At 41.0% G+C, this 26610-nt stretch overlaps 1 protein-coding gene across 2 annotated transcripts; it reads right to left on the reverse strand.

Moving 5' to 3' along the window:
• On the reverse strand, positions 1-26014 carry mta2 (metastasis associated 1 family, member 2). Of its 2 annotated transcripts, none has more exons than XM_061912382.1 (18): positions 25599-26014; positions 14518-14585; positions 9484-9577; positions 7963-8080; positions 7785-7848; positions 7568-7685; positions 7388-7490; positions 7175-7274; positions 6899-7087; positions 6751-6825; positions 6618-6676; positions 6450-6550; positions 6237-6376; positions 5934-6159; positions 5764-5853; positions 5575-5693; positions 1455-1597; positions 1-1383 (listed from the first exon to the last, which is right to left on the reverse strand). In XM_061912382.1, the coding sequence occupies exons 1-18, from the start codon at positions 25624-25626 to the stop codon at positions 1230-1232; spliced, it is 1989 nt and encodes a 662-aa protein (XP_061768366.1). In that variant the 5' UTR covers positions 25627-26014; the 3' UTR covers positions 1-1229. The 2 variants fall into 2 exon arrangements, with proteins under 2 accessions (XP_061768366.1, XP_061768365.1); XM_061912381.1 differs by having other exon boundaries at positions 5934-6162; positions 25599-26012.
• Between the last annotated feature and the right edge of the window lie 596 nt (positions 26015-26610).

Raw genomic sequence — 26610 nt, forward strand, 5'->3', positions numbered from 1 at the left:
TGAGCACAAAGAAAAATTAACTTTATTTTCTTATCAAGAGACATTAAAGGATACAGACACATTGGAATAAAAAAAACACTTGAGAAAAAGGTTTTCAATTGTAGCATATTTCTCTCTGAGTCATACAAAAATTCAGTAAACCCATCCCACCCCCCAAAAAATGACAAAATCGCCCAATCAAGAGGAGAGTCACATGAACACTTTCCAATGATATCCACTGTCCCTTTTTGGACACAGACTAGAATTTGCTACAAACATTCCTACTTTTTTCTTTATTTGAGAAAAACAATGTTAAAAACAGTCCTTGTCGCCCTCGGTGCTGTGGAGCTCAGGATGAGGGCAATACATAGGACTTATGATTATCCAATTAAACCTTTCATTAAAAAAGGTACTAACGGGGGGCACCTTAAAGCAAACAAAGGTAGGGAAGCTTAGGGATGTAAAGTCTTTCACCGTGTTAGAACCAATCACCCACACTTTCACACTGCTATGTTTAAAATCAGGACTTTCATCAGCAGGCATGCCAAATCAGTATGGCATCACTTTCATTCAGCTCAGGTAGACAGATGTCACACACTATGGCTTCATTGTGGACTTCAGCACTCTTGCAACACCGCATAGAAGCAACAGGCGGCATCAGCAAGTCGCATCGTGCAAATGCATAAAGAGCTCATAAAAATGACCAGCAAGCCCAAAACAACAATGTGTACAGTGTGTAAATTAGTATTCCAAAGATTTAGAACACCAGTACCAATGCTTGCTTAAGGTAAGCTCGGCTGACAAAATATGAATATATTAAGACCTTTGCACACCTGGTTGATCTTTTACCCAAACTGATACTGAATCATTAAAAAAAAAAAAACATTTGTGCTTGCTCAAAAATGAAGTTGCCGTTGTTGAGACGCAGATGCATTAAAACTTCCTCCCCTTTGCTTTGCTCATATATGAGAGATATTGATCCAAGTGTGCTTCTTCATCATTTTAGTATGGAGAAGGAGAAAAAAAAATAGCTCCATTTAAATTACACATTTAAAAAGCAGACGGCATTAAAAACTAATTCAGGATCTGGAATACAATTCTACAAAGCCTGAGGTGTGTGTTAAATGTGTACGTGTTGGAAAGATTCACTTGTGGGGAGGACTAAAGAGAAATGGGAAGTAAAAAAAACGGCAGGTAAGGACCTAGACCATCCCCCTTGTCCCTGTGCCGCTAAAAAGAAACCCTGTCCTTCAGTCTTCCAGGACGATGGGCTCGCTGGTGCTGGAGGGGAGCAGAGGCATTGCTAGGGGACGAGGGGGCGGGGGCAGTTTGATCCGGACAGGGAGGTGAGGCTTCCTGGCCGCCCGTCGCATCTCTGATTGAGTCAGGTGCTTCCTCAAAGCCCTACATGACAGAACAACATACACATTCATCATAGACTTGCACTGTTGTAGCACAAACTTTCACTAAAGTACCTGGTGTCCTTGGTGGCCACAAACACAACCGGGTTGGGGGCTTCTCCCTGGCTGACCTTCTGACGCTTAATGACCGACTGGGAGGTAGTCCGCATGCCGGAAGTGTAAGACCTCCCATTGGCCGAGTAGGGCATGCCTGTGGCCTGTGAGCCAATGAGAGACATTTGAGTTGAGTAACCCTTAGAAGTCTAGGGTGGGATTTAGCGGGTTTATGTATTTTTTTTGTTTTCCTTCATACCTCACCCTACAAACTGTTTATTGTGCCTTTTTTTGACCAGCACAACCTCAAATATATTTTTTTAATTTTAATATAGTTTATCAACACATTGTGACTAGGGAAATGTTTGATATTCTTTCACTGTAAAAATGTCTAACATGTGTAATGAATATTTATTTATTCTATTCTATTCTATTTTTGTCCACCGCAAGAAAGCTGAATATAACATAACAGACAAGTCTGGCCTGTGTAAAAATTTAAAAAGGCCTGATGTGCATCTTTGCATCAATTGGCGGCAGTGTTGGCTTACCATTCCTCGTCTCCCTTAACAACTTCATTTAAGGGGTTAGTTTATGGGCCAACGATATTGGGATAAGAGTTTTGGTTGATATCGCCCAGCCCTACTTGTGTTCCGACAGTGCGAGCACAGTTTAGAGTTGTGTTTGAGCGTTGCTGGAGGCTTTATGATGTTATTGTGTTTATATGTCTGAGTGCACATGTGTATGTTGCTTGATTGTCATTAATGAAACTGGGATATTTTTAGACATTTCATATTGCTACAAAATGTTTTCTGTGGCACAAAAAAAATGTCTGTGCTTCTATTTTTTATTTATTTAGTAGCACCGGTGCTGCTAGTGTTAAATCAAATGAATTTTAAACTCCTATTTGTTTTTAAATGTCTAAACAACCTCGCGCCAACATATCTCTCCGACCTCCTTCAGCCTTAATGCCCCACCCGATCCCTAAGATCAGCCGATCAGCTGCTACTGACGGTCCCTGACACAAGGCTGAAGCTTAAAGGTGACAGAGGTTTAGCCGCTGCTGCTCCCAATCTCTGGAACGACCTACCTCTGAGTGTTAGACAAGCCTCCTCTCTTCCTGTTTTTAAATCTCTCTTAAAAACTTACTTTTATTCCTTGGCTTTTAACACTGAATGATATCTATCCTGCAATGGTGCCCCATTATACACCTGCTGTGAACCTGTTTTTATTTTTTATTTATTTATTTTGTATCATGTTCTGTTTGTGTTGTGTTGTTTGCTCGGTTCTCGTATTATCTTTTAACTTTCCCATTGTACAGCACTTTGGCTACCCCTGTGGTAAATTTTAAATGTGCTTTATAAATAAAGTTGATTTGATTTGAAATCTAAGCGTACAGCCGTGAGATTGTTGTCCTATCACATTGTGTTGTGCATTACAAACTCAAAAGCCGACGCTAGAAGAAACTACAGCATACCTCTTGCCGTAGCCTATGAGCAAGTAATCAGTATTCACACACTAGAAAAACAGTTCCTCAGTTTATGCTCAATGTTCCTACAGCTTCGTTACTATGCAGGTTATGGAACGTATATGAAGTACTGTTGGCGGTTTCTGGATGAATTTTTTCACAGTGATTTAGAGGCAGAATGAATTGCTCTTACTAGCTGCGTTGCTGGCCACCGAGAACAAGCCGGTTATTACAACTTGGAATGCAAAAAAAAAAAAAAAAAACTGTCTCTCATAAGGATTGTGAGTAATAGGCAAAATCCCAACAAAGTGATAGCCACCATCGCCCCCCGTGACCACAAAGGAAATAAGCGGTAGAAAATGGATGGATGGATGCAGTTCCCCTTTAATAACTACAAATGCTTTGATTGATTTATTGACAAGATGACATACTTTCAAAGCGGTGCAGTAAATACATAATGCAATAAATGTGACTAAACAATGGTAAAATTCATAATGAACCTTACATACGTCCGGAAAGTATTCACAGCACTTCACTTTTCCCACATTATGCTAAACATTTTTTCCAAAATGTAATAAATCTACTTTGTCCTTGAAATTCTACAGACAATAGCCCATAATGACTATGTGAAAATGTTTTATTAGAGCTAGTCTGAGTTCAAGAGCGCTTTGGATCAAGTTTTCATCCAGATTGTCTCTGTATATTGCTGAATTCATCTTTCCCTCTATCCTGACTAGTCTCCCAGTTCATGCCACTAAAAAACATTACCACAGTATGACGCTGCCCCCACCTTGCTTTACTGTAGGGATGGTATTGGCCCTGTGATGAGCGCTGCCTTGTTTCCTCCAAACATAACGCCTGCCATTCACGACAAAGACTTCAACCTTTGACTCATCAGACCAGAGAATATTGTTTCTAATGGTCTGAGAGTCTTTGAGGTGCATTATGGTAAACTCCAGAAGCACTGCTATGTGCGTTTTAATAAGGAATGGCTTCCGCCTGGCCACTCTTCCAAACAGGCCTGATTAGTGGAATGCTGAAGAGATGACTGTCTTTCTGGAAGGTTTTCCTCTTTCCACAGAGGAATGCGCTAGGTTTACAGAGTGACAATTGAGTTTTTGGTCACCTCCTGACTAGGGCCCTTCTTCTCTGAACGGTCAGTTTAGACGGCCGGCTCTAGGAAAAGTACTGGTGGTTCCAAACTTTTTCCATTTACGGATGATGGTGGCCACTGTGCTCATTGAAACTTTCAAGGCAGCATATATTTTTCTGTACCCTTCCACAGATTTGTGCCTCAAGAGAATCCTGTCTCAGAGGTCTACAGACAATTCCTTCAACTTCATGCTTGGTTTGTTCTCTGCCATTCATTCATTGTCATTGTCGAAGCGGGCAGCTCGTCACGGTGAACCTGAACAAGTCAGTCAGTTTAGGCTGCACTACGTATGCCAGCCTGTTTAGCTCTAAGCAGCCAGCTAACCACGGTGTGCCGGAGGGTGGCCAAGTTAGCGGTTTCTTACGAAAATTCCGCTAAATAGCGGACATCTGGGATGCCTGTATGAAGATAGGTGTGTGTGTTTACAAATCATGTCCAACCAACTGAATTTACCACAGGTAGACTCCAATTAAGCTGTAGCATCTCAAGAATGATCAGTTGAAACAGGATGCACCTAATCTAATTCCTTAGTTTTTTATTTTTAATACATTTGCATACAAAACAAAACTTTTTCATGTTATGTGGTATTGTCTAGGATTTAATGACAAAAATTAATTAATTCCATTTTGGAATATACTGTAAAATAACAAAATTTGGAAAAAGTGAAGCGCTGTGAATACACTAAGTCTGGTTTACCTGACCGATTTTTACCATTTAAAGACTCATATTTAGTGCGAAGTCAATCAATCAATCAATCAATCAATCAATCAAAGTTTATTTATATAGCCCTAAATCACAAGTGTCTCAAAGGGGTGCACAAGCCACAACGACATCCTCGACTCATCCTAATACATTTGGAAAAGGTTCATTGATAAAAGCCTACAAATTCAAATATTTATAACACCAACCTTGTTCAAATAAAAATGTAATGCCTTCTTGGTGAACATTGTCACGCATTCGCTGCCCATGCAAAATAATGTGGCCTGCCTTGGGCCTTGAGTTTGACCCCTTTGATAGATGTAACGGATGTAAAAGAGTGGTCTTGTAAACCTCACAATGGCATAAGAGCTGGGCTGGACAATGAGTTGACATATCGATGACAACTAATATTGTATGTTTCAACCTCATTTACTGTATCACACTTCAGCATTGAATCAATGGAGATTTGTTAACTTTCAGGTGATACAGAGGGTATAGGATTAAATATTTTGCTTCTTCCTACTTCTTTTCGAACATGCTGAATAGAGAAACTGGAAATTGTGATGTATCATGTTGTTTGCATGCATGTTCGGAATAAACACAAACTCAACTGAGCAGTGCAGTTTTACACTGGGCTACATTGCAACCAGGAGGCTGTGCGATCACATGTGAGATTTCATGTGCAGGTGAGTTAACATGACTGCAACACTCAAGTCTGCATTTTAGCGGAGAGTTGAAAGGGAGTGCATGTTGCTGCGTCATCATGCGCCACTTTTTATGCTGCGCCTGCTTAATATAAATTATTTTGTGTGTGGAATACTTACACTGTCAAAACCTCTCTTTCCCAGCAGGCCTTGGCCCACACGTGGCTGGCTGACCTGGTTCCTATTGATGGGTGTCGGGGGTCCTCTGGATGCCTTCAGCTTGAGAGGAGCAGAGATGGCTGCAAAAGAACAACAAGAGGATGTCAGGCTTCAGAAGAAGTAATCAGGTATTCACTTGACTGTCTTTACCTAGTTCCTTTACAATGTTGGCCAGCGACTGTCGAGGCACCACTTTGCTCTTCACAGGAGTTTTTGTAGCTTTGGGCAAGCGGATCATACCTGATGACGATCAAGTCATATTAAATGTCCGTTATTACATCTGCTATGCTCAAAGAAGGTTGTGTGATGCGTTTACGTACACTCTGCTTTGACAGCGTTGGCGTTGATTGAAGCATACGGCCGGCGCGCTGCGCGTCGAGATTGCAGGATGTCTTCGCAGACCCGCCGAGCCACGCGGGTCAGCTTGGTGGTCTGCAGGATGAAGGTCTGGCGGTTCTTGGCCAGCAGTTTAGCTCGCCCCTCGTTGCGAGTAAACGGCGACAAGCCTTGGACCTCCTGGCGGGTCATGTGTCCACGGGGCCCCGACTCCTTGTACGAGAGGAAGACAGCCCGTTTCAAATTACGAGTGTCTTGTCAAATTCAGAGTCAAAGAGACAACGTACAGAGCCAGCTCTTGTAGCGCCCTCTAGCTGTGTGGGAGTCTTCAAGCCTCCATACTTCTTCCAGTAAATCCAGCAGGAAGCGCAGAGTCGGCACTGCATGTTGGGGGGACCCCAGGCGTACCATTGAGGTGACTGCGCCGCTGCACGAAGACAAGACACTCAAAACATTTTGTGTTGAAAGGATAGAAAATGTTCAAAGTGTGTTTTACTTACTGTGACAGCTCTCACAGTTAAGACCTTTCTGGAAGCCTGTAGCACCGTTCAACCCAGGCTTGCTGCCTGGCACCATGATCTGATTGGGGTTGGGTTTGGTGCTGGTTCACAGAGTGGGAGAATAAGATGGACTTCTAGGAAGAAAGTGCAGTGACTAATAATACTCACTAGGTGGGGATGTAAACCTGCTTCAGCTTGCTGTCTGCCTCTGCTGCTTTTAGTCGTTTCTGAGAAGAAGGAAAGCTCAATATTAAAGATTTTAATGAAAAGCATTGCGATAGTGCTGTAAATGTGTTTCCACCTGCTGGATGTAGCGGTCTGTAGTCTTCCACATATAGTAGAACTGGACCACGCTGGCTAAGGACTTCCAAGGCAGCTGTCAATGAGTAGAAGGCCATGATTCAATGGACGTCACTAAAAGTGTAAGAAAAGCACACAGGGGACCATACAAAGTCCTGACGGATGTCGTTAAAGTCTTTGCCATATTTCTCCAGAGCTTCTTCAAACAACATTGCTTCAGATGCACTCCACTCCTCCATCTCATCGCGACACAGCACGGGACCCCCCTGGGGAACCAGGGTGGACATAGCTTTGGCTAGGTCGTAATCATTCTTCTGCAATGTGTCCATGGCATGGAACTGAGGAAAGACAAATATATATATTGGTATTCTACTTATCATCATTATCATCCGAGCAAATATAGCATGGATCAGCATGCCTCTCACCAGTGTGATGTCTCTGGAGGCAGCAGCAGCACTCATGTGAAGGCTGGGCTGGCGGATAGAGCTGCTGCAGTCCAGCGCTCGGGCAAATGTCCCAACAGCTCTGTCAGAAAGCACCCAGGAACCATCAGAACATGAACCACAACAATTCACACTGTGGCCAAAGCAACCAGCTGTTCTCCGTGAAGCTTTAGTGTTGTTTGGCAAGGTTGTTACCTTGCCACCACTAGAAACTGGTCAATTTGAGGGTCTTTGAGTTGGTTGTCAGGGTCCCACACCTTGGTCTCCAACTTCTCCTGGACCCGACTGTCTGGTTCACCTTAGACAGTGTGGTATTGTAATCAGTGTCGAAAGGGTCCTTCCTCCACTTATCTTTATCCAGCTCTTCCATCTTACCCTCAGGTAGCTTGTCAGGGACATCTGCTTGGTACTTGGAGCCCACCCGTATCTCTCCCTGGTCGGCCAGCAGGGTCTTTTGGACTGGGTCAAACACAAGTGAATAGAAGAAACATTCCTGAAAAGAACAGAGCAGTTTAGTGAATTTTGCAGGGAATAGATGGTATTGGAATTAAATGGATTTGATACAACCCTAATCAGCAAAAAAACCTCGTACCTCTTTCTCTAAATATCCTGACAGGACATCTGTTTCATTGAGGAGGGTGACATTACATTTGCCCCTGGCGAGACAATGACCAGCATGAACCTGATTTAACATATCATATAGCGCCCCCAAGTGGACAGTACTGACAGTGGGACAAGGACAGGCACAAACAAGTCTGAGTAGTTAATACCTGATATGAGTGGCAGGTAGCGATTCAAACTGTCGAGAGAGAAAGAGCTCTCTGTGTTTCAGTTGGTGCTTCTGTTGTTCTGACAGTGTTGGCTGCTTGGACTCCTCCTCGAACTCTCCTGTTGGACCAAAATAACGTGACAAAGCCATACGTGAACTTTCCTAGCACAGACGACCATTGAGCCGAAAAAGTGACAAGAAAACGTTCAAGCAATATCGGTAATTATATAATGAGGGACCCATGATCTTTTTATTGCTCCTGCCTGAAAGATTCACTTTCTATTTAGAGGTGTTGGTAATAATTGGGCAAACATTCAATGTTTTGCGATACAGCTGTCCACTGCTGCGTCAGCTGTGTTCGTTTGTTTGGCCATTAGTTTGCGCATGCATTCCTAATTTCAGCGGTAAAGAAATTTGTAGCAAGATGAAGGGGCGGGCCTATTATCGCTCCATCTCTGGAGGTCCCCGCCCCTGCGTGCTGCTTCAGGAAACCCTGTCAGTGAGTGAGGGCGAGAGAGAGAGAAAGGCACACATGGACATAACTGAGAAGAGGGACGTCACCTTAATCCACACCCCTTTTCTGTTAACCTCTCAAACCTCTTCCCACCCACTTTCTTCTCCCCCTGTCCGGTTAGTCCCTGCCAGACAATGTAGGAAACCCTGTGTGGCAAACCTGAGGTGCCCATCCCCCTTCCACTATTACCCCGAACACACACACACACACACACACACACACACACACACACACACACACACACACACACACACACACACACACACACACACACACACACACACACACACACACACACACACACACACACAAATAAAATAACCCATGAGGTGCCATGGTGCTTCGGTACACATAAGGGTCTTTTGTCCTGCACAAAGTCCACTAGTGTTTGTGTGTGTTGTGACAAAAAAGCAATAGTTGTGTTATTATTTGTATTTGTTATAGATGAGCCCACACCATTTTCACTACAAGGTGACAGCAAATGAAGTGAACAGTTTAAAGGATGTTGATCCTAAAAGTGCCCAAATGTGAATGTAGGTTCAGACAGCAGTGGGGAGAAAGGGGGAATGTTTTATGTCCTTGTACAACCAATAATGCGAGTGATGCGGAGCATGGTGGAATAACAGCAGGATTCATAAATCTATATTAAACAATTTTTTATTCCTATAGCCGGACCTGTGTGTCGGTTTTGGCTACAACTGTTGTAGATACAAGTACGTTAATAAACACACAGGTCTGGCTATAAGAATAACAAATTGCAGAATTTTTTGAAGACCTAATGAACCTCTTTGGATCATCTATATTAAAGTGTGTGTGTGTTAGTGTGTGGGAATGTCTTCCTCGGAGACAGCAGATCCAGGGAGAAGGCGGCAGGGGTATAAGTGAATGTAATTAGAGTGATGTTATCACACACCACACAGACAGAGCGACAAAGAGTGGGCATAGACATGCAGGTTGCGTGGAGGGGGTGGTGCCTGAGCCTCCCAGATGCAAACATGGCGGACGTACGTGCGTTGCTGTCAGCCAAAGTGTTGAGGTTGCCTGAGATGTCTCGTCTTCTGAATAGACAAACCACCTTGGCCTCCACGTTTCCATTAGCCGTCTGCAAACACACCACAACAGTTCTCTAAGGACATTTCCAACACATATTTGGACACTTGAGTTTGTCATAGGTGTCTTATTTACAACCTGATCACAAGATGTACCAAATGTTATGCCTCAAATGTTGGCGCCCCAATTAATCACCACCTATCTTTGACTAAGTGGCAAAATTACATTGACAATTTCTGATATTACCACATTTGCCACAGCAACACACCTGCATAGCACTCATGGTATTTGTAAAGCAGATTAGAACGTAATGGAAAAAGTCCAAATATTTTAGAGTATATATTGTCACAATGACCCTCGCGCTCAATAGAAGCAAAAAACACAGGACATCAAATACCATGGTCAATTCTTGCTAGCTTGAGCTTAGTGGTGGGAATCTTTGGCCACCTAACAATTTGATTACTTTTATAATTCAGGAGATACAATTCGATTAAAAATCAATTATTGATGCATCTTTAATTATGTATATCATTGATACAGTTTTACATTTATTTTCGTTTCACTGAATAAGCATTCATCATTTGCAACTTTTACAAACAGTCCATTTGTAATAAGAAACTGTTGAATTAATTCCCATTCCATATACTGTATTAAATTAATGAAACATGTGTGCAAAACTGGAACATAAATCCCCTAAAACAAAGAAGCTGGTCCGATGTCTCGGTGAGGTAGCTCGCTGCAATTAGACAATTTTTAGAACTGAATGCATTGCTTTTTTTTTTTTACAATTAATAAATATTAGATTATTGACGTTTACTTACATACTTGCCAACCCTCCGGATTTTCCGGGAGACTCCCGAAATTCAGCGCCTCTCCCGAAAACCTCCCGGGACATATATTATCCCGAAAAGCTCCCGAAATTCAGGCGGAGCTGGAGGCCACGCCCCCTCCAGCTTTATGCGGACCTGAGTGACGTGTCGACAGCCTGTTTTCACGTCCGCTTTCCCACAATATAAACAGCGAGCCTGCCCAATGACGTTATAACTGTAGAATGATCGAGGGCGAGTTCTTGGTTTCTTATGTGGGTTTATTGTCCGGCAGTTTCATTAACGTTCTCCCAGCGCGGTAACAACACACAACAACAGCGGTCACGTTTTTGTCTACCGTAAAGCAGTTCGTCTGCCATAAACAGCAATGTTGTGACACTCTTAAACAGGACAATACTGCCATCTACTGTACATGCATATGTGACAATAACATCTACGGCATTTAGAGACTGCAGAAGAACGAGGAAGATACGGCCATGGCGACGCCGACGACAAGTAAGAGGAAGAAATACGCTTGTAAGTTCCAAGCCGCAGCTGCGATTGGACCTGGATAGCCTCCGGGAAGAAGTAGTGGACTACCAATTGCTTGGCAGTGAAGATCTTCCTCAGGAAGCAAAGATTGACCGGTTTTGGGCCATGGTAGGGAGAGATGGAAGATTCCAGACTGTAGCGCATTTGATGAAAGCCCTTTTGTGCGTGCCACACAGCAATGCATCAATCAGAGAGTGTGTTCAGCATGGTTAGACAAATAGTGACAGAGAATAGAACAAGGATGGACAATTCAACCCTTAACTCAACAATGAGTAGATGAGTGTAATGTGTGTGTCTATATGTGTAAATAAATGAACACTGAAATTCAAGTATTTCTCTTATTTGTATACATATGTACAAATACACACACACACACACACATATACATACATATACATATATATATATATGAAGAGTTCATACGCAAAAACCGATAAACACCATTTTGATAAAGTTTAGCCCAGCCTCGGTAATATATAGTCCACCACTTCTATTGTGGTATACCAAAATCAATTTGTTTGCAAATGCAGACAAATGCCGCTTTTAACGTCATTTAGTTCAGCGATTTATTGCAAAGGCCGATAAGCGCCATGGATCATTTATCACAAAAGCCGATATATCCGTTTGCCCAACCAGCGCTGCAGTACGGGATCACGTGACAAACAAAATGGCAGCGCGCTCGGACTCACTCAGTGTTGTTATCCGCGCATGAATAATTTGGAAGCTTCTCCTGTGAACACTGTTAAGCCAGCGAAAAAAACTGACGTGTTGAAGTTATTTGATGTTGGCGCTAGCACGCGTGTCCGTGAGTTTTACACCGCTGCGTTAAACGATGTTGTCGAGCATGGAGCTAATGTCGATAGCGATGATGAGTGAGCTGTTATCTGCACAGGAGTGTTTTTGATAGGCAAACCAGGTTGAGCATTTGTGCTTGTTTTTATTAATAAAACATTGTCTTCATTGCAACACTGTTTTTTTGTTTTTTCATTTTGTGCTGAAAAGCACAAGGTAAATATGTGAGGTCACAGTTCCAAAAAAGCATGTCCGGTTAGCAAGTACGAAAAAACAATGTTCGCAGGGACAGCTAGATTTATACGTACCAAGGGATCGAAACTGTTAAATAATGAAGTAAATAAATGCGAACAGTTGTTACCTTGAAATGTGGCTTTCGATAAATTTCACGTTCTGTTTTTCTCTCTATCTTTATCTTGAATATTATGCGAAATAACGACCGCAAAGAAAACGATTTTGGAGATATCTGTTTTTGCAACATATCATAATTTGGATATATCTGCTTTTGACGTAAAACCACATCAAACACTCTTATTTGAAAGCCATTCATTACATCAGCATTTCTTAAAAGTTTAGGCTTTCATGACTTGCTTATGTTGATATTAAATAAACCATTGTATGCTTGTATATGTACCGGCAACACCAGCAGGCAGAAAATCGTTAATATACAGAATCGGTCAAAATGGATTTATCTGCTTTTGCATATGAACTCTTCATATATATGTATAGCTAAAATTCACTGAAAGTCAAGTATTTATATATATATATATATATATATAGGGCTATATAAGTAAACATTGATTGATTGATTGATATATATATATGAGAAATACTTGACTTGGTGAATTCTAGCTATATACTCCTCCCCTCTTAACCACGCCCTAGCCCCACCCCCGACCACGCCCCCACCTCCTGAAATCAGAGGTCTCAAGGTTGGCAAGTATGTTTACTAATCGATTTTACAAATGCCCATGTGCGATTACTATGTCTCTAAAAATCTATTACTTCCCTCACCTGTACATCATTTCACATTTACATGAAATGTGAAAAGACAAAAGTGTCACATTTTACTTTTTTAAAGCTGAAAATACATACTTTTTAACAAAACAAAATCCATTATTATATTGCTGGGCTGTACATGATGTCACATCTAGAAGTCAAGTACTCTGGCATACAAAGCATATCTCAACCAAGGAGTCAATGGAATGCAGAATGAAAATGCAGCACACGTGGATTGTTCTCACCTGTGGAAATAGTTCAAATAGGGATTTTTGTAAAAAAGTTATTTCAGAGTTCCTAAATAGTCCATCATAAACCCAAAACGCAGCGAGAAGTTGTTGCTCTGTTAAGCCTTTTATTTCCGTCGAATTACAGTAAAATAAACTGTAAGAGCATAGAAATGATTGATTTATTTTTCTTCTTCTGCATATACTTACGAAACATATGAGCAGTTTTTTTGGGGAAAATTCCACAAGGAATGGATTGTATGTTGTTGTGTTTAGTATAAAAAAACCTCGCAAAAAAATTAATAAACTTGTATGTGTTAAACTTGTATGTTTAACAGACAAGATGCTGCATATCCCGTGGTAACGACATACTGTATCTTGATATCACTAAATATTGTTTAAAACCAAACATTGCTCTACATCATGTGCTCACCTGGCCCGCTAATCAAATTTTAAAAGCCAATGTGGCCCTGAGTCAAAAAGTTTGCCCACCCCTGCTCTATAACAAGAAGTAATTGGTAAACAGATGAGGTGCAGTGGCAAGTGTGGGTCATGGCTAGCAATAGTGCTGAGGAGAAGCCAGAACCTGTAAAGCAGGTTTAAAACACCCCGCAAGATGAGTTTGCAAAGTATACAAATGAGCTGCATTTTTTAAATAAAAGAAACTGCTGTTGTAAATGTGTCCACTGGGTGTTGCAATAGCAATTTAAGTGTAACCCCTGTCAGACATGGCACTTTAAAGATGTGTCAGCTTACTTTGAGCGTCCTATGAATTGGCTACACCTACTCCAATCAGAACAGTCGCAAGCAATCAGCTGCTCCTGTTGTGGCTGGCAGCACAATACCTTCTTTAATTGTAAATTATCCATTTAACGAATAAAATAACAAAACAGTAATATGCAAAGACTAAAGTCAACTTGACCATTATCTTTGAGGTTGGTTCCGTGCAACGCTCGCAATTGCACCAGGTAATAGGGCGCACTGTTGATTTTTGAGAAAATGAAAGGATTACCAAGTATTTTTCAGGGCAATTTCACAATAATATCGTACCGTGGCATTAACACCATGACAAAATAGTACCTTGAGGTTTTGATATTATTACAGCCCTAGTGTGTAGTGAAACTATAGAATCCAGAAATTTCCTTTTTGAGCTGAACTATTGAAATAAATGTACTTTTCGAATATATTTCAATTCATTAACATGTGCCTTAACATTTTTCAAGACAACATTTTGGGTTATGGAGTCAACATTTCAGCTTTTCCCTTTGCATTGTTTTGCTTTGTTCTGAGTTTGACAATGGGCTATTGTCACACTTTTATGACACCCCATATATAATATTCCATAATTCCATTGTGGCAAAGATATGGGGGGTGCAGTCTTGGCAGATGCACACAATGTAAGTGTTACATAAATGGGTCAAATCTTTGACTGGACCTGTGTCATATGCTGCTGCTGCTTGTGGTGGTTACATAAGATCACTACTCCTGTTATAACATTCAAAATATATTTTTAAGCTATTGACTCTTTTTTATCCTACTGCAACCAGCTAACACATAAGCTGAATACACTCTTCACTGCAGGTCCAATTCTCCATTGGAAAAGTAAGACAACTCACCTTGTTGAGCTCTTCTATCCTGCGGATCAGGTAGGGGTTGCTGGAGGAGTTCTCAAAGTAAACGTAATCTAGAAAAAAAACAAGGCAAATACAAAGTTCACTTGAAGAAAATCAGAATTCCTGAATGATCTGCATGCAATTTGTCAGCCTGGCTTCCTTACATAACATGCAGACTAGGTATAGGACTTTGATGGAATTTATTTGCTTGATTAAGTGCTATAATAAAGAGATGTACAGTATATACTGTAAATTATTGATGATCATCTTTTTGAGGTGATCAAAACACTTATTGGATACTGCCCAAGGCCTCATCTGGCTTTGAAGGCGAATAATAACCATAATAATTCACTGTACTGTATTCAGCTTTGTTGTTTGCTCGATTTGTAAACACATTTTTTGATAATATATTTTTGCATTTGAAGTCATAAGGGGTGCTCATTATGCAGCAGTATAAAAACATTTTTTCAGTAAAAAATTTCCCTACTCAGATTTTAGGAATGTGTTAATACACTATACTGTAATAGTCACACGTGTGAGGTTGTACTGAAAAGAAAAAAACTGAGATAAGAAAAAGTTTGTACGATAAAGTAAAAACATTGAACACAAAAGTACGCAAAACTGCTAAATCCTACCCTCGATTCCTCAATTGCTTCAAGATTCACACAAGATGCTGAAGGCTGACTTTTAGCACCTTTAATATCAGCTGTGGATGAACAACATTACATAAGGGTGGTAAAAGCCCCAGAAGAGGATTTAAGATGAGTGATCCTGCAGCACAAGCGTGTTGTCAACTCATCACGGAGGGAAGTAGAAAGGCAGGAGACTTAGACAAACTTTATTGATCCCTAATGGAAATTGTTTCACACAGTAGCTCAATTACAAGAGGCTAAAAATAACTGAAACACTATTCAAGGGCACAAAAAAAAAGAAAAATTAATAAATAAAATATAATAGACAATACCAAAATACAGAAGTAATCGTATATCAAGAGAATGGGATGACAAAAAAATAAATAAATTATAATTATATACAACTTACAGGAAAAACAAAAGAAAGATCCTGTATCGTTAAGCAGTATTTGGGAATAATCCAGTGTGAGCTTTGTGAATATGTATCTGTTCTTCATGTCTGCAAAGGTTTGCTGTGAAAGTACTCCGTGAGGCGACCGGCAGCTTGAGGCTGAATGAAGACGACTCTCCTGGGATGATCAGGATCTTACAAGTGAGGCTCTCCTTGGGAATACACCATCATGTGTATTACACCTACAAGTGCTTTGATCGCAGCTTGGCTGACAAATGCTAAAGTGCACAGTGCACACACGAGGCAGAATTTATTGGATCATTTCGCAATTGCTCAGTTGCTGGGACTTTAACATGCACACTAGTGTCAAATACAACACTTAAATTAATGACTTCAGGAAACTAATGTCAGTCAATCAACTCAAACAACATCTGATACGAACACAAGCCATAGCAGCGGACGAGGAATGCTGCACAGTGTGCACACCTTGTCAAACGTTCCCTGAATGTTACTTTACATTACAATATATTGCACATTATACACACATTTTTAGCATGGACTCCATAAAAAGTACAGGCATTGTACGTACAATGTACACCTAATGTCAACATAATTCCTCCAACAAAAAGTGTTAATAGTGCTATGAGAGATATATTTTTCCATCCATTTTCTACCGCTTATTCCCTTTGGGGTCGCGATTGGCAACACTAAATTGGCCCTAGTGTGTGAATGTGAGTGTGAATGTTGTCTGTCTATCTGTGTTGGCCCTGTGATGAGGTGGCGACTTGTCCAGGGTGTACCCAGCCTTCTGCCCAATTGTAGCTGAGATGGGCACCAGCGCCCCCCGCAACCCCAAAAGGGAATAAGCGGTAGAAAATGGATGGATGGAAACTCATAAACTTTTTTTTTTTTTGCAAATAATAATCAACTTAGAATTTCATGGCTGCAACACGTGCCAAAGTAGCTGGGAAAGGACATGTTCACCACTGTGTTACATAACCTTTTCTTTTAACAACACTCAATAAACGTTTGGGAACTGAGGAAACGATTTGTTGAAGCTTTGAAAGTGGATTTCTTTCCCATTCTTGTTTTATGTAGAGCTTCAGTCGTTTAACAGTCATGGGTCTACGCTGTCGTATATTACGCTTCATAATGTGCCACACATTTTCGATGGGGGACAGGTCTGGACTGCAGGCGGGCCAGGAAAGTACCCGCACTCTTTTTTTTACAAAGTCACGCTGCTCTAACACTGTTCTTGCTGAAATAAGCAGGGGTGTCTATGATAACGTTGCTTGGATGACAACATATGTTGCTCCAAAACCTGTATGGACCTTTCAGCATTAATGGTGCCTTCACAGATGTGTAAGTTACCCATGCCTTGGGCACTAATACACCCCCATACCATCACAAATGCTGGCTTTTGAACTTTGCGCCTACAACAATCCGAATGGTTATTTTCCTCTTTGTTCTGGAGGACACCAAGTCCTGTGTTCCAAATATAATTTTAAAAGTGGACTCGTCAGACCACAGAACACCTTTCCACTTTGCATCAGTCCATCTTAGGTGAGCTCGGGCGCAGCCAAGCCAGCGGCGTTTCAGGATATTGTTGATAAATGGGTTTGGTTTGGCCTAGTATAGTTTTAACTTGCACTTACAGATGTAGCGACCAACTGTAGTTACTGACAGTGGTTTTCTGAAGTGTTCCTGAGCCCATGTGGTGATATCCTTTACACACAGATGTCGGTTTTCGATACAGTACCACCTGAGGAATCAAAGGTCCGTAATATCATCGCTTACATGCTGTGATTTCTCCAGATTCTTTGAACATTTTGATGATTTTACGGACTGTAGATGGTAAAATCCCTAAATTCCTTGCAATAGCTCGTTGAGAAATGTTGTTCTAAAACTGTTCAACAATTTGCTTACAAAGTGGTGACCCTCACCCCATCCTTGTTAGTGAATTACTTAGCATTTCATGGAAGCTGCTTTTATACCCAATCATGGCACCCACCTGTTTTCAATTAGCCTGCACACCTGTGGGATCAGTATTTATTGCCACCTTTCCCAACTTCTTTGTCACGTGTTGCTGGCATCAAATTCTAAAGTTTATGATTATTTGCAAAGAAAAAAAAAAGTTTATCAGTTTGAACATCAAATATGTTGTCTTTGTAGCATATTCAACTGAATATGGGTTGAAAATCATTTGGAAATCATTGTATTCCGTTTATATGTACATCTAACACAAATTCCCAACTCATATGAAAATGGGGTTTGTATACACATGTATACATATTAGGGATGTAATGGTACGTGTATTTTGGTTCGGAGATGTACCGAACGAGTTCCACACGGACATATTAAGTAGCGCACCGCACGTTGTGTAAACAATGCACACTGAGGCACCAAGAATTGATTTACGTGGACCCTGACTTAAACGAGTTGAAAAACGTATTCAGGTGTTACCATTTAGTGGTCAATTGTACGGAATATGTACTGTACTGTGCAATCTACTAATAAAAGTTTCAATCAATCAAAAAAATAAAAAATAAACACTCGGCAGCGACCGGGCTAGAATAGACTGCCCATACCTCCTCTTTTTTTTCACCGGATATGTCCTCTTTTGCGGGGCTGTCCAGGTGGAGTTTCTTAAATACCTCAAATGTCCGGCATTTTAAGTTAGGGTTGCGTGTATTTTCAATGTACGTTCAGGGTTAAGAAGGGGTTAAAAAGAAAACAAAAAATTGTGCGAGCAGCATTATTCATGAGGGAGGGACAGAGACAGAGAGAGCGAGAGAGGTTATGGTAAACGCGCATGCGTCGCCAGGCTCTGCTTTTTACCCATAGATTTATCAGATTTTATTTTTATTATCTATAGCAGGGATGTCAAAAGTGTGCCCCGGAGGTCATATGCGGCCCACGGCACATTCTAAAAATACTATTAAAATAAACAAAAACATAAACAAAAGTGAAATAAAAAAGCTTAAAGGCTAAATGTAATTTTGAAAAAGTTGCAACGTTGGCTAATAAAACAAAGCTGTTTTTTTTTCTTTCAAACTTTCATTGCTCAAAACATAATATTGAATCAAAATCAATGTTATTATGAATTATTGACCTATCCAAGTTTCCGATTACCTCACATCAAATATTCCACTAAGAAAATTATTTTTGGCGGAATATTTAGCAAATTTGTTAAATAAATAACCAAAAAATTTACTGTTTGTTGTTTTCTTATTGTACCGAAAATGAACCGAACCGTGACCTCTAAACCGAGGTACGTACCGAACCGAAATTTTTGTGTACCGTTACACCCCTAATACATACATATATGCACATATATACGCTTCAGTGGCCTAGTGGTTAGAGTGTCCGCCCTGAGATCGGTAGGTTGTGAGTTCAAACCCCGGCTGAGTCATACGAAAGACTATAAAAATGGGACCCATTACCTCCCTGCTTGGCACTCACCTCCCAAGGGTGATCAAGGGTGATGGGTCAAATGCAGAGAATATTTTCGCCACACCTAGTGTGTGTGTGACAATCATTGGTACTTTAACTTTAATATATACTCACATATAATATATATATACATACATATGATATATATATATATATACATACAGTTATATATATACATATAATATATATATATATATATATATACATACATACATATAATATATATACATACATATAGACACACACATATATATACATACATACATATATAAACATATATATATATACATACATACATACAATACATACTGATTCTATTTGTCTCTGTCATCAGGAGACATGGAATTAATTTCCACAGTTAGGCTGACGACACAGCTGTATATTTCCATGCCTCCTGATGACAAAAGACTAGTTGATACTCTTTTTAATTGCATTTTAGATATTAAATCCTGAATGGCAGATAACTGTTTACAACCTAACCAGGACGAGACTGAAATTTTAGTCATTGGCCCTGAGGCCCTGAGGCCCCGAGAGAGAAACACATATCAAGATTACAAACATTCCATCACTTCAAGCGAAAAAATCTTGGTGTGGTTTTGAACTCTGAACTTACTTTTGTCCCACATATGAAATATTTAAGGGCACCACGGTGGAACAGGAGTTATTGCTGGTGCCTCAAAATAAGAAAGACGTGGGTTCGATCCCCAGGATCAGGGTCTTTCAGTGTAGAGTTTGTATGTTCTCCTGTGACTGTGTGTGTTCCCTGTGGGTACCCTGGCTTCCTCCCACCTCCAAAGACATGCACTTGGAAATCTTTTGATTGCCCTGCGATGAGGTGGCTGCTTGTCTAGGGTGTACCGTGCCTTCCGTCCAAGTGCAGCTTGAATAGGCTTCAGCAAACCCGAGAGGGACAAGCGGTAGATTTAAAATCTCTGCATTGGCTCCCTGTGTTTTTCAGGATCAATTTTAAGGTTCTTCATATGGTTGATAAATGTTTTTGTGGTATTAGACCTGGGGATAGGTTGATTGGCAACACTAAATTGGCCCTAGTGTGTGAATGTGAGTGTGAATGTTGTCTGTCTATCTGTGTTGGCCCTGCGATGAGGTGGCGACTTGTCCAGGGTGTACCCTGCCTTCCGCCCGATTGTAGCTGAGATAGGCGCCAGCGCCCCCCGCGACCCCGAAAGGGAATAAGCGGTAGAAAATGGATGGATGGATGGATGGATAGGCCTTCCTATCTTTCAGATTTGCTTTTACCCTACGAACATTTGCGGGCCCTGAGATCCTACAGCACTCATCTCCTAATTATTCCAAAAGTCAGGACACAAAGTCACAGGACGGCATCTTTCCACTATTATTGCCCCCGTCTGGAACAGCTTGCCGGAGGACAACAGGGCTGCGGAGAACGTTCATAATTTTACAAGCATGCTTAAAACCCACTTTTTTGATTTGGATTTTACCTAATATTTATTCATTTTATTGAAGGGACGGCGTGGCGCAGTGGAAGAGTGGCCGTGCGCAACCCGAGAGTCCCTGGTTCAATCCCCACCTAGTACCAACCTCTTCACGTCTGTTGTGTCCTGAGCAAGACACTTCCCCTTGCTCCTGATGGGTGATGGTTAGCGCCTTGCATGGCAGCTCCCTCCATCAGTGTGTGAATGTGTATGTGAATGGGTAAATGTGGAAGTAGTGTCAAAGCGCTTTGAGTACCTTGAAGGTAGAAAAGCGCTATACAAGTACAACCCATTTATCTTTGGGGATTGTAATAGAGATCCAAGTGGATTCATGAACTTAATTCTAAACATTTCTTCACAAAAAAATAAATCTTTTACATCAATATTTATGGAACATGTCCACAAAAAATCGAACTGTTCGGCAGAGGTAAAAACACACCCGACTCATTGTGTAAATACAAACTTCTCCCTATCGGCGTATTATGGATACGGCAAAAGCAGAAGTCAGATTTATTTGCAGGTGTGTAATTTGTTGTGAGTTTATGCACTGTGTTGGTTTTGTTGTTTGAACAAGGTGATGTTCATGCACGGTTCATTTTGTGCACCAGTAAAAAAAACATGGTAACACTTTAGTATGGGGAACATCCATCCATTTCCTACCGCTTATTCCCTTTTGGGGTCGCTGCGCCTATCTCAGCTACAATCGGGCGGAATGCGGCGTACACCCTGGACGAGTCACCACCTCATCGCAGGGCCAACACAGACAGACAGACAACATTCACACTCACATTCACACACTAGGGCCAATTTAGTGTTCCCAATCAACCTATCCCCAGGTGTATGTCTTTGGACAGGAAGCCGGAGTAACCGGAGGGAACCCACGCATTCACGGGGAGAACATGCAAACTCCACACAGAAAGATCCCGAGCTTGGGATTGAACCCAGGATTGCAGGACCTTCATATTGTGAGGCAGACGCACTAACCTCTCTGACACGTGAAGCCCTTATGGCAGGGGTCGGGAACCTTTTTGGCTGAGAGAGCCATGAAAGCCAAATATTTTAAAATGTATTTCCGTGACAGCCGTACAATATTTTATAACACTAAATACAACTAAATGTGTGCATTTTTAAGTAAGACCAACATTTTTAGAGTATAATAAGTCTTTTATTATTTTTAATAACATTGTTATTCTGAAGTTAACTAATAATGAATAAAATAGTTCTTACCATTAATGAACAAAAGCAGAAGAAAACGGATTCATGGGAATGTTTTATATTCTGAACGTTATTTTTAACACTGATTACCAACGGAATTATTCATTACTTATCGTGTTAAGCAATGTCAGCTAATATTTATCTGAGAGCCAGATGCAGACATCAAAAGAGCCACATCTCGCTCTAGAGCCATAGGTTCCCTACCCCTGCCTTATGGGGAACATATTCACCATTAATTAGTTGCTTATTAACATGCAAATTAGTAACATATTGGCTCCTAAATAGTCATTATTAAGTACTTATTGATGTCTTACTCGGCATGGGCTTATTATAACCCTAACCCTAACCAAATAACATTAAATCAAGTCTTTGTTACTTAGAATATGTTCCCCACACTAAAGTGTTACCAAAAACATATAACTTTGTCTTGAATTTGAAAAAAAAAAGGAGGGTTCGGTGAATGCACATATGAAACTGGTGGGGTTCGGTACCTCCAACAAGGTTAAGAACCACTGGTTCAGACAATCCATCCATCCATTTTCTACCGCTTATTCCCTTTTGGGGTCGCGGGGAAGGGGGTGCTGGCCCCTATCTCAGCTACAATCGGACGGAAGGCGGTGTACACCCTGGACAAGTCGCTACCTCATCGCAGGGCCAACACAGATAGACAGACAACATTCACACTCACATTCACACACTAAGTCCAATTTTAGTGTTGCCAATCAACCTATCCCCAGGTGTATGTCTTTGGAAGTGGGAGGAAGCTAGAGTACCCGCAGGGAACCCACGCATTCACGGGGAGAACATGCAAACTCCACACAGAAAGATCCCGAGCCTTCGTATTGTGAGGCAGACACACTAACCCCTCTGCCACCGTGAAGCCCTTATGGCAGGGGTCGGGAACCTTTTTTGGCTGAGAGAGCCATGAAAGCCAAATATTTTAAAATGTATTTCCGTGACAGCCGTACAATATTTTATAACACTAAATACAACTAAATGTGTGCATTTTTAAGTAAGACCAACATTTATAGAGTATAATAAGTCTCTTATTATTTTTAATAACATTGTTATTCTGAAGTTAACCAATAATGAATAAAATACTTCTTACCATTAATGAACAAAAGCAGAAGAAAACGGATTCATGGGAATGTTTTATATTCTGAATGTTATTTTTAACACTGATTACCAACGGAATTATTCATTACTTATCGTGTTAAGCAATGTCAGCTAATATTTATCTGAGAGCCAGATGCAGACATCAAAAGAGCCACATCTCGCTCTAGAGCCATAGGTTCCCTACCCCTGCCTTATGGGGAACATATTCACTATTAATTAGTTGCTTATTAAAATGCAAATTTGTAACATATTGGCTCCTAACTAGTCATTATTAAGTACTTATTGATGTCTTACTTGGCATGGGCTTATTATAACCCTAACCCTAACCCAATAACTTTAAATTAAGTCTTTGTTACTTAGAATTTGTCCCCCACGTGTCCCAAAAACTCTAAATTACGTCTTTGTTACTTAGAATATGTTCCCCATACTAAAGTGTTACCAAAAACATATAACTTTGTCTTGAATTTGAAAAAAAAAAGGAGGGTTCGGTGAATGCGCATATGAAACTGGTGGGGTTCGGTACCTCCAACAAGGTTAAGAACCACTGGTTCAGACAATCCATCCATCCATTTTCTACCGCTTATTCCCTTTTGGGGGCGCTGGCGCCTATCTCAGCTACAATCGGGCGGAAGGCGGTGTACACCCTGGACAAGTCGCTACCTCATCGCAGGGCCAACACAGATAGACAGACAACATTCACACTCACATTCACACACTAAGTCCAATTTTAGTGTTGCCAATCAACCTATCCCCAGGTGTATGTCTTTGGAAGTGGGAGGAAGCTGGAGTACCCGCAGGGAACCCACGCATTCACGGGGAGAACATGCAAACTCCACACAGAAAGATCCCGAGCCTTCATATTGTGAGGCAGACGCACTAACCCCTCTTCCACCGTGAAGCCCTTATGGCAGGGGTCGGGAACCTTTTTGGCTGAGAGAGCCATGAAAGCCAAATATTTTAAAATGTATTTCCGTGACAGCCGTACAATATTTTATAACACTAAATAAAACTAAATGTGTGCATTTTTAAGTAAGACCAACATTTATAGAGTATAATAAGTCTCTTATTATTTTTAATAACATTGTTATTCTGAAGTTAACCAATAATGAATAAAATAGTTCTTACCATTAATGAACAAAAGCAGAAGAAAACGGATTCATGGGAATGTTTTATATTCTGAACGTTATTTTTAACACTGATTACCAACGGAATTATTCATTACTTATCGTGTTAAGCAATGTCAGCTAATATTTATCTGAGAGCCAGATGCAGACATCAAAAGAGCCACATCTCGCTCTAGAGCCATAGGTTCCCTACCCCTGCCTTATGGGGAACATATTCACTATTAATTAGTTGCTTATTAACATGCAAATTAGTAACATATTGGCTCCTAAATAGTCATTACTAAGTACTTATTGATGTCTTACTCGGCATGGGCTTATTATAACCCTAACCTGAACCCTAACCAAATAACGTTAAATTAAGTCTTTGTTACTTAGAATTTGTCCCCCACGTGTCCAAAAAACTCTAAATTAAGTCTTTGTTACTTAAAATATGTTCCCCATAGTAAAGAGTTACCAAAAACATATAACTTTGTGAATGCACATATGAAACTGGTGGGGTTCGGTACCTCCAACAAGGTTAAGAACCACTGGTTCAGACAATCCATCCATCCATTTCCTACCGCTTATCCCCTTTTGGGGTCACGGGGGAGGGGGGGTCCTGGCGCCTATCTCAGCTACAATCGGGCGGAAGGCGGGGTACACCCTGGATAAGTCGCTACCCCATCGCAAGGCCAACACAGATAGACAGACAACATTCACACTCACACACTAGGGACACTTTTTGTATTGCCAATCAACCTATCCCCAGGTGCATGTCTTTGGAAGTGGGAGGAAGCCGGAGTACCCGGAGAGAACCCACGCATTCACGGGGAGAACTTGCAAACTCCACACAGAAAGATCCTCAGCCTGGAATTGAACCCAGGACTGCAGGACCTTCGTATTGTGAGGCAGACGCACCAACCCCTCTACCACAGTGAAGCCATATGGGGAACATATTGGCTCTTAACTAGTCATTATTAAGTACTTATTGATGTCTTATTCGGCATGGGCTTATTATAACCCTAACCCGAATCCTAACCAAATAACTTTAAATTAAGTCTTTGTTACTTAGAATATGTTCCCCACGTGTCCAAAAAAAACTCTAAATTGAGTCTTTGTTACTTAGAATATGTTCCCCATACTAAAGTGTTACCACAAACATATAACTTTGTCTTGAATTTGAAAAAAAAAAGGAGGGTTCGGTGAATGCGCATATGAAACTGGTGGGGTTCGGTACCTCCAACAAGGTTAAGAACCACAGGTTCAGACAATGTCTCATTTAAAAGTGAAACTAGAAAAGGGTCACGAACTATAAAGAGTGAGCAAAAATCCAAAATTGAGAACACGGAAGCACAGTCGGACCGCTTTCCGGTAACTTTTATCGGCGGACAAAACGTTGTATGTATCGGCTTAGAAAGTTGACCGTTGAGCACAGCACACTTTAGCGACATTAAAAGCCGGACGGACACGAATATTCGCCACCCGAGTTGTATCTTCGTCCTAACGGTGACATTGGTGCTATTAACCGGTGGGGATTGAAATAGCCTTTTAAGACGAGACACAAGTGACGTCCATCCGTGCAGAAGAGCTTAGCAGGAGCTAGCATAGTTAGCTTAGCGGCTAACAGCCCAGACGGCTACCTAGCTAGCGAGCTAATGGGCAAATGAACGATCACGTTGTGTGTGAAGTCGGGCTATAAAACACGTAAAAGCGGCCTCACCTCCCACTCGATACATGTTGGCCGCCATCCTTTAGTAACCGGGATCAAAATGGGCTCCAGGGTAATCCCCCACTTGGGCAGAAAAAGGTCGACGGGGATGTGTTTTATTCCTTCATTTAGAGACGCCCCCGCCGTGAAACAAAGCCGGCTCCGGGCACAGCAGTGGCGGGTAAAAAAAAAAAAAGTTGAAACTTTCCTTTAGCGGTGCTCCAAAGGGCCTCCCTTGAGCATTGGATTGTGCCCCCGTTGTGTGACCTTCTTGCCCGAGTTCTCACACAGTCGTTCACGCACAGCCCGCCTGTCTCTTTACTCCACTCTTCCTCCCATCCTCCGCTCCCAGCTTCATCCTCCTCTTCTTCACCTCTGCTCGCCGAGCACACTAGTCTCAATACTAGCTGGGCTTCGGGCGGCCTGCTCGTCATCTTCGGAAATGTTCGTCAAGTTCCGGAAATGAACGAGCTGCTCAAAGAAGTGTTTTTAAGACAACGCCAGGGGTCACCAACCCTTTTGAAACCAAGAGCTACTCCTTGGGTAATGATTAATGCGAAGGGCTGCCAGTTTGATACATACTTAGATAAATTGCCAGAAATAGCAAATTTGCTCAATTTACCTTTAATAAATAAATCTATATATGAATTTAAAAAATGGGTATTTATGTCTGTCATTCCGCCTTACATTTATTTTCCTTTTACACAAGGTTTTTTGTAGAAAATAATTGATGAAAAAAACATTTAATTGAACGGTTTAAAAAAGGAGAAAATAGGGAAAAAATGAAAATGTAATTTCGAAACATAGATTATCTTCAATTTCGACTCTTTAAAAATCAAAATTCAACCGAAAAAAATGAAGAAAAAAACTAGCTAATTCGAATCTTTTGGAAAAAAATTAAAAAATGATTTATGGAACATCTTTAGTAATTTTTACTGATTAAGATTAATTTTAGAGTTTTGATGACATGTTTTAAATAGGTAAAAATCCAATCTGCACTTTGGTATAATATATAACAAATTGG

This window comes from Nerophis ophidion, linkage group LG10, assembly GCF_033978795.1.
Source record: "Nerophis ophidion isolate RoL-2023_Sa linkage group LG10, RoL_Noph_v1.0, whole genome shotgun sequence".
NCBI classification, from domain to species: domain Eukaryota; kingdom Metazoa; phylum Chordata; class Actinopteri; order Syngnathiformes; family Syngnathidae; genus Nerophis; species Nerophis ophidion.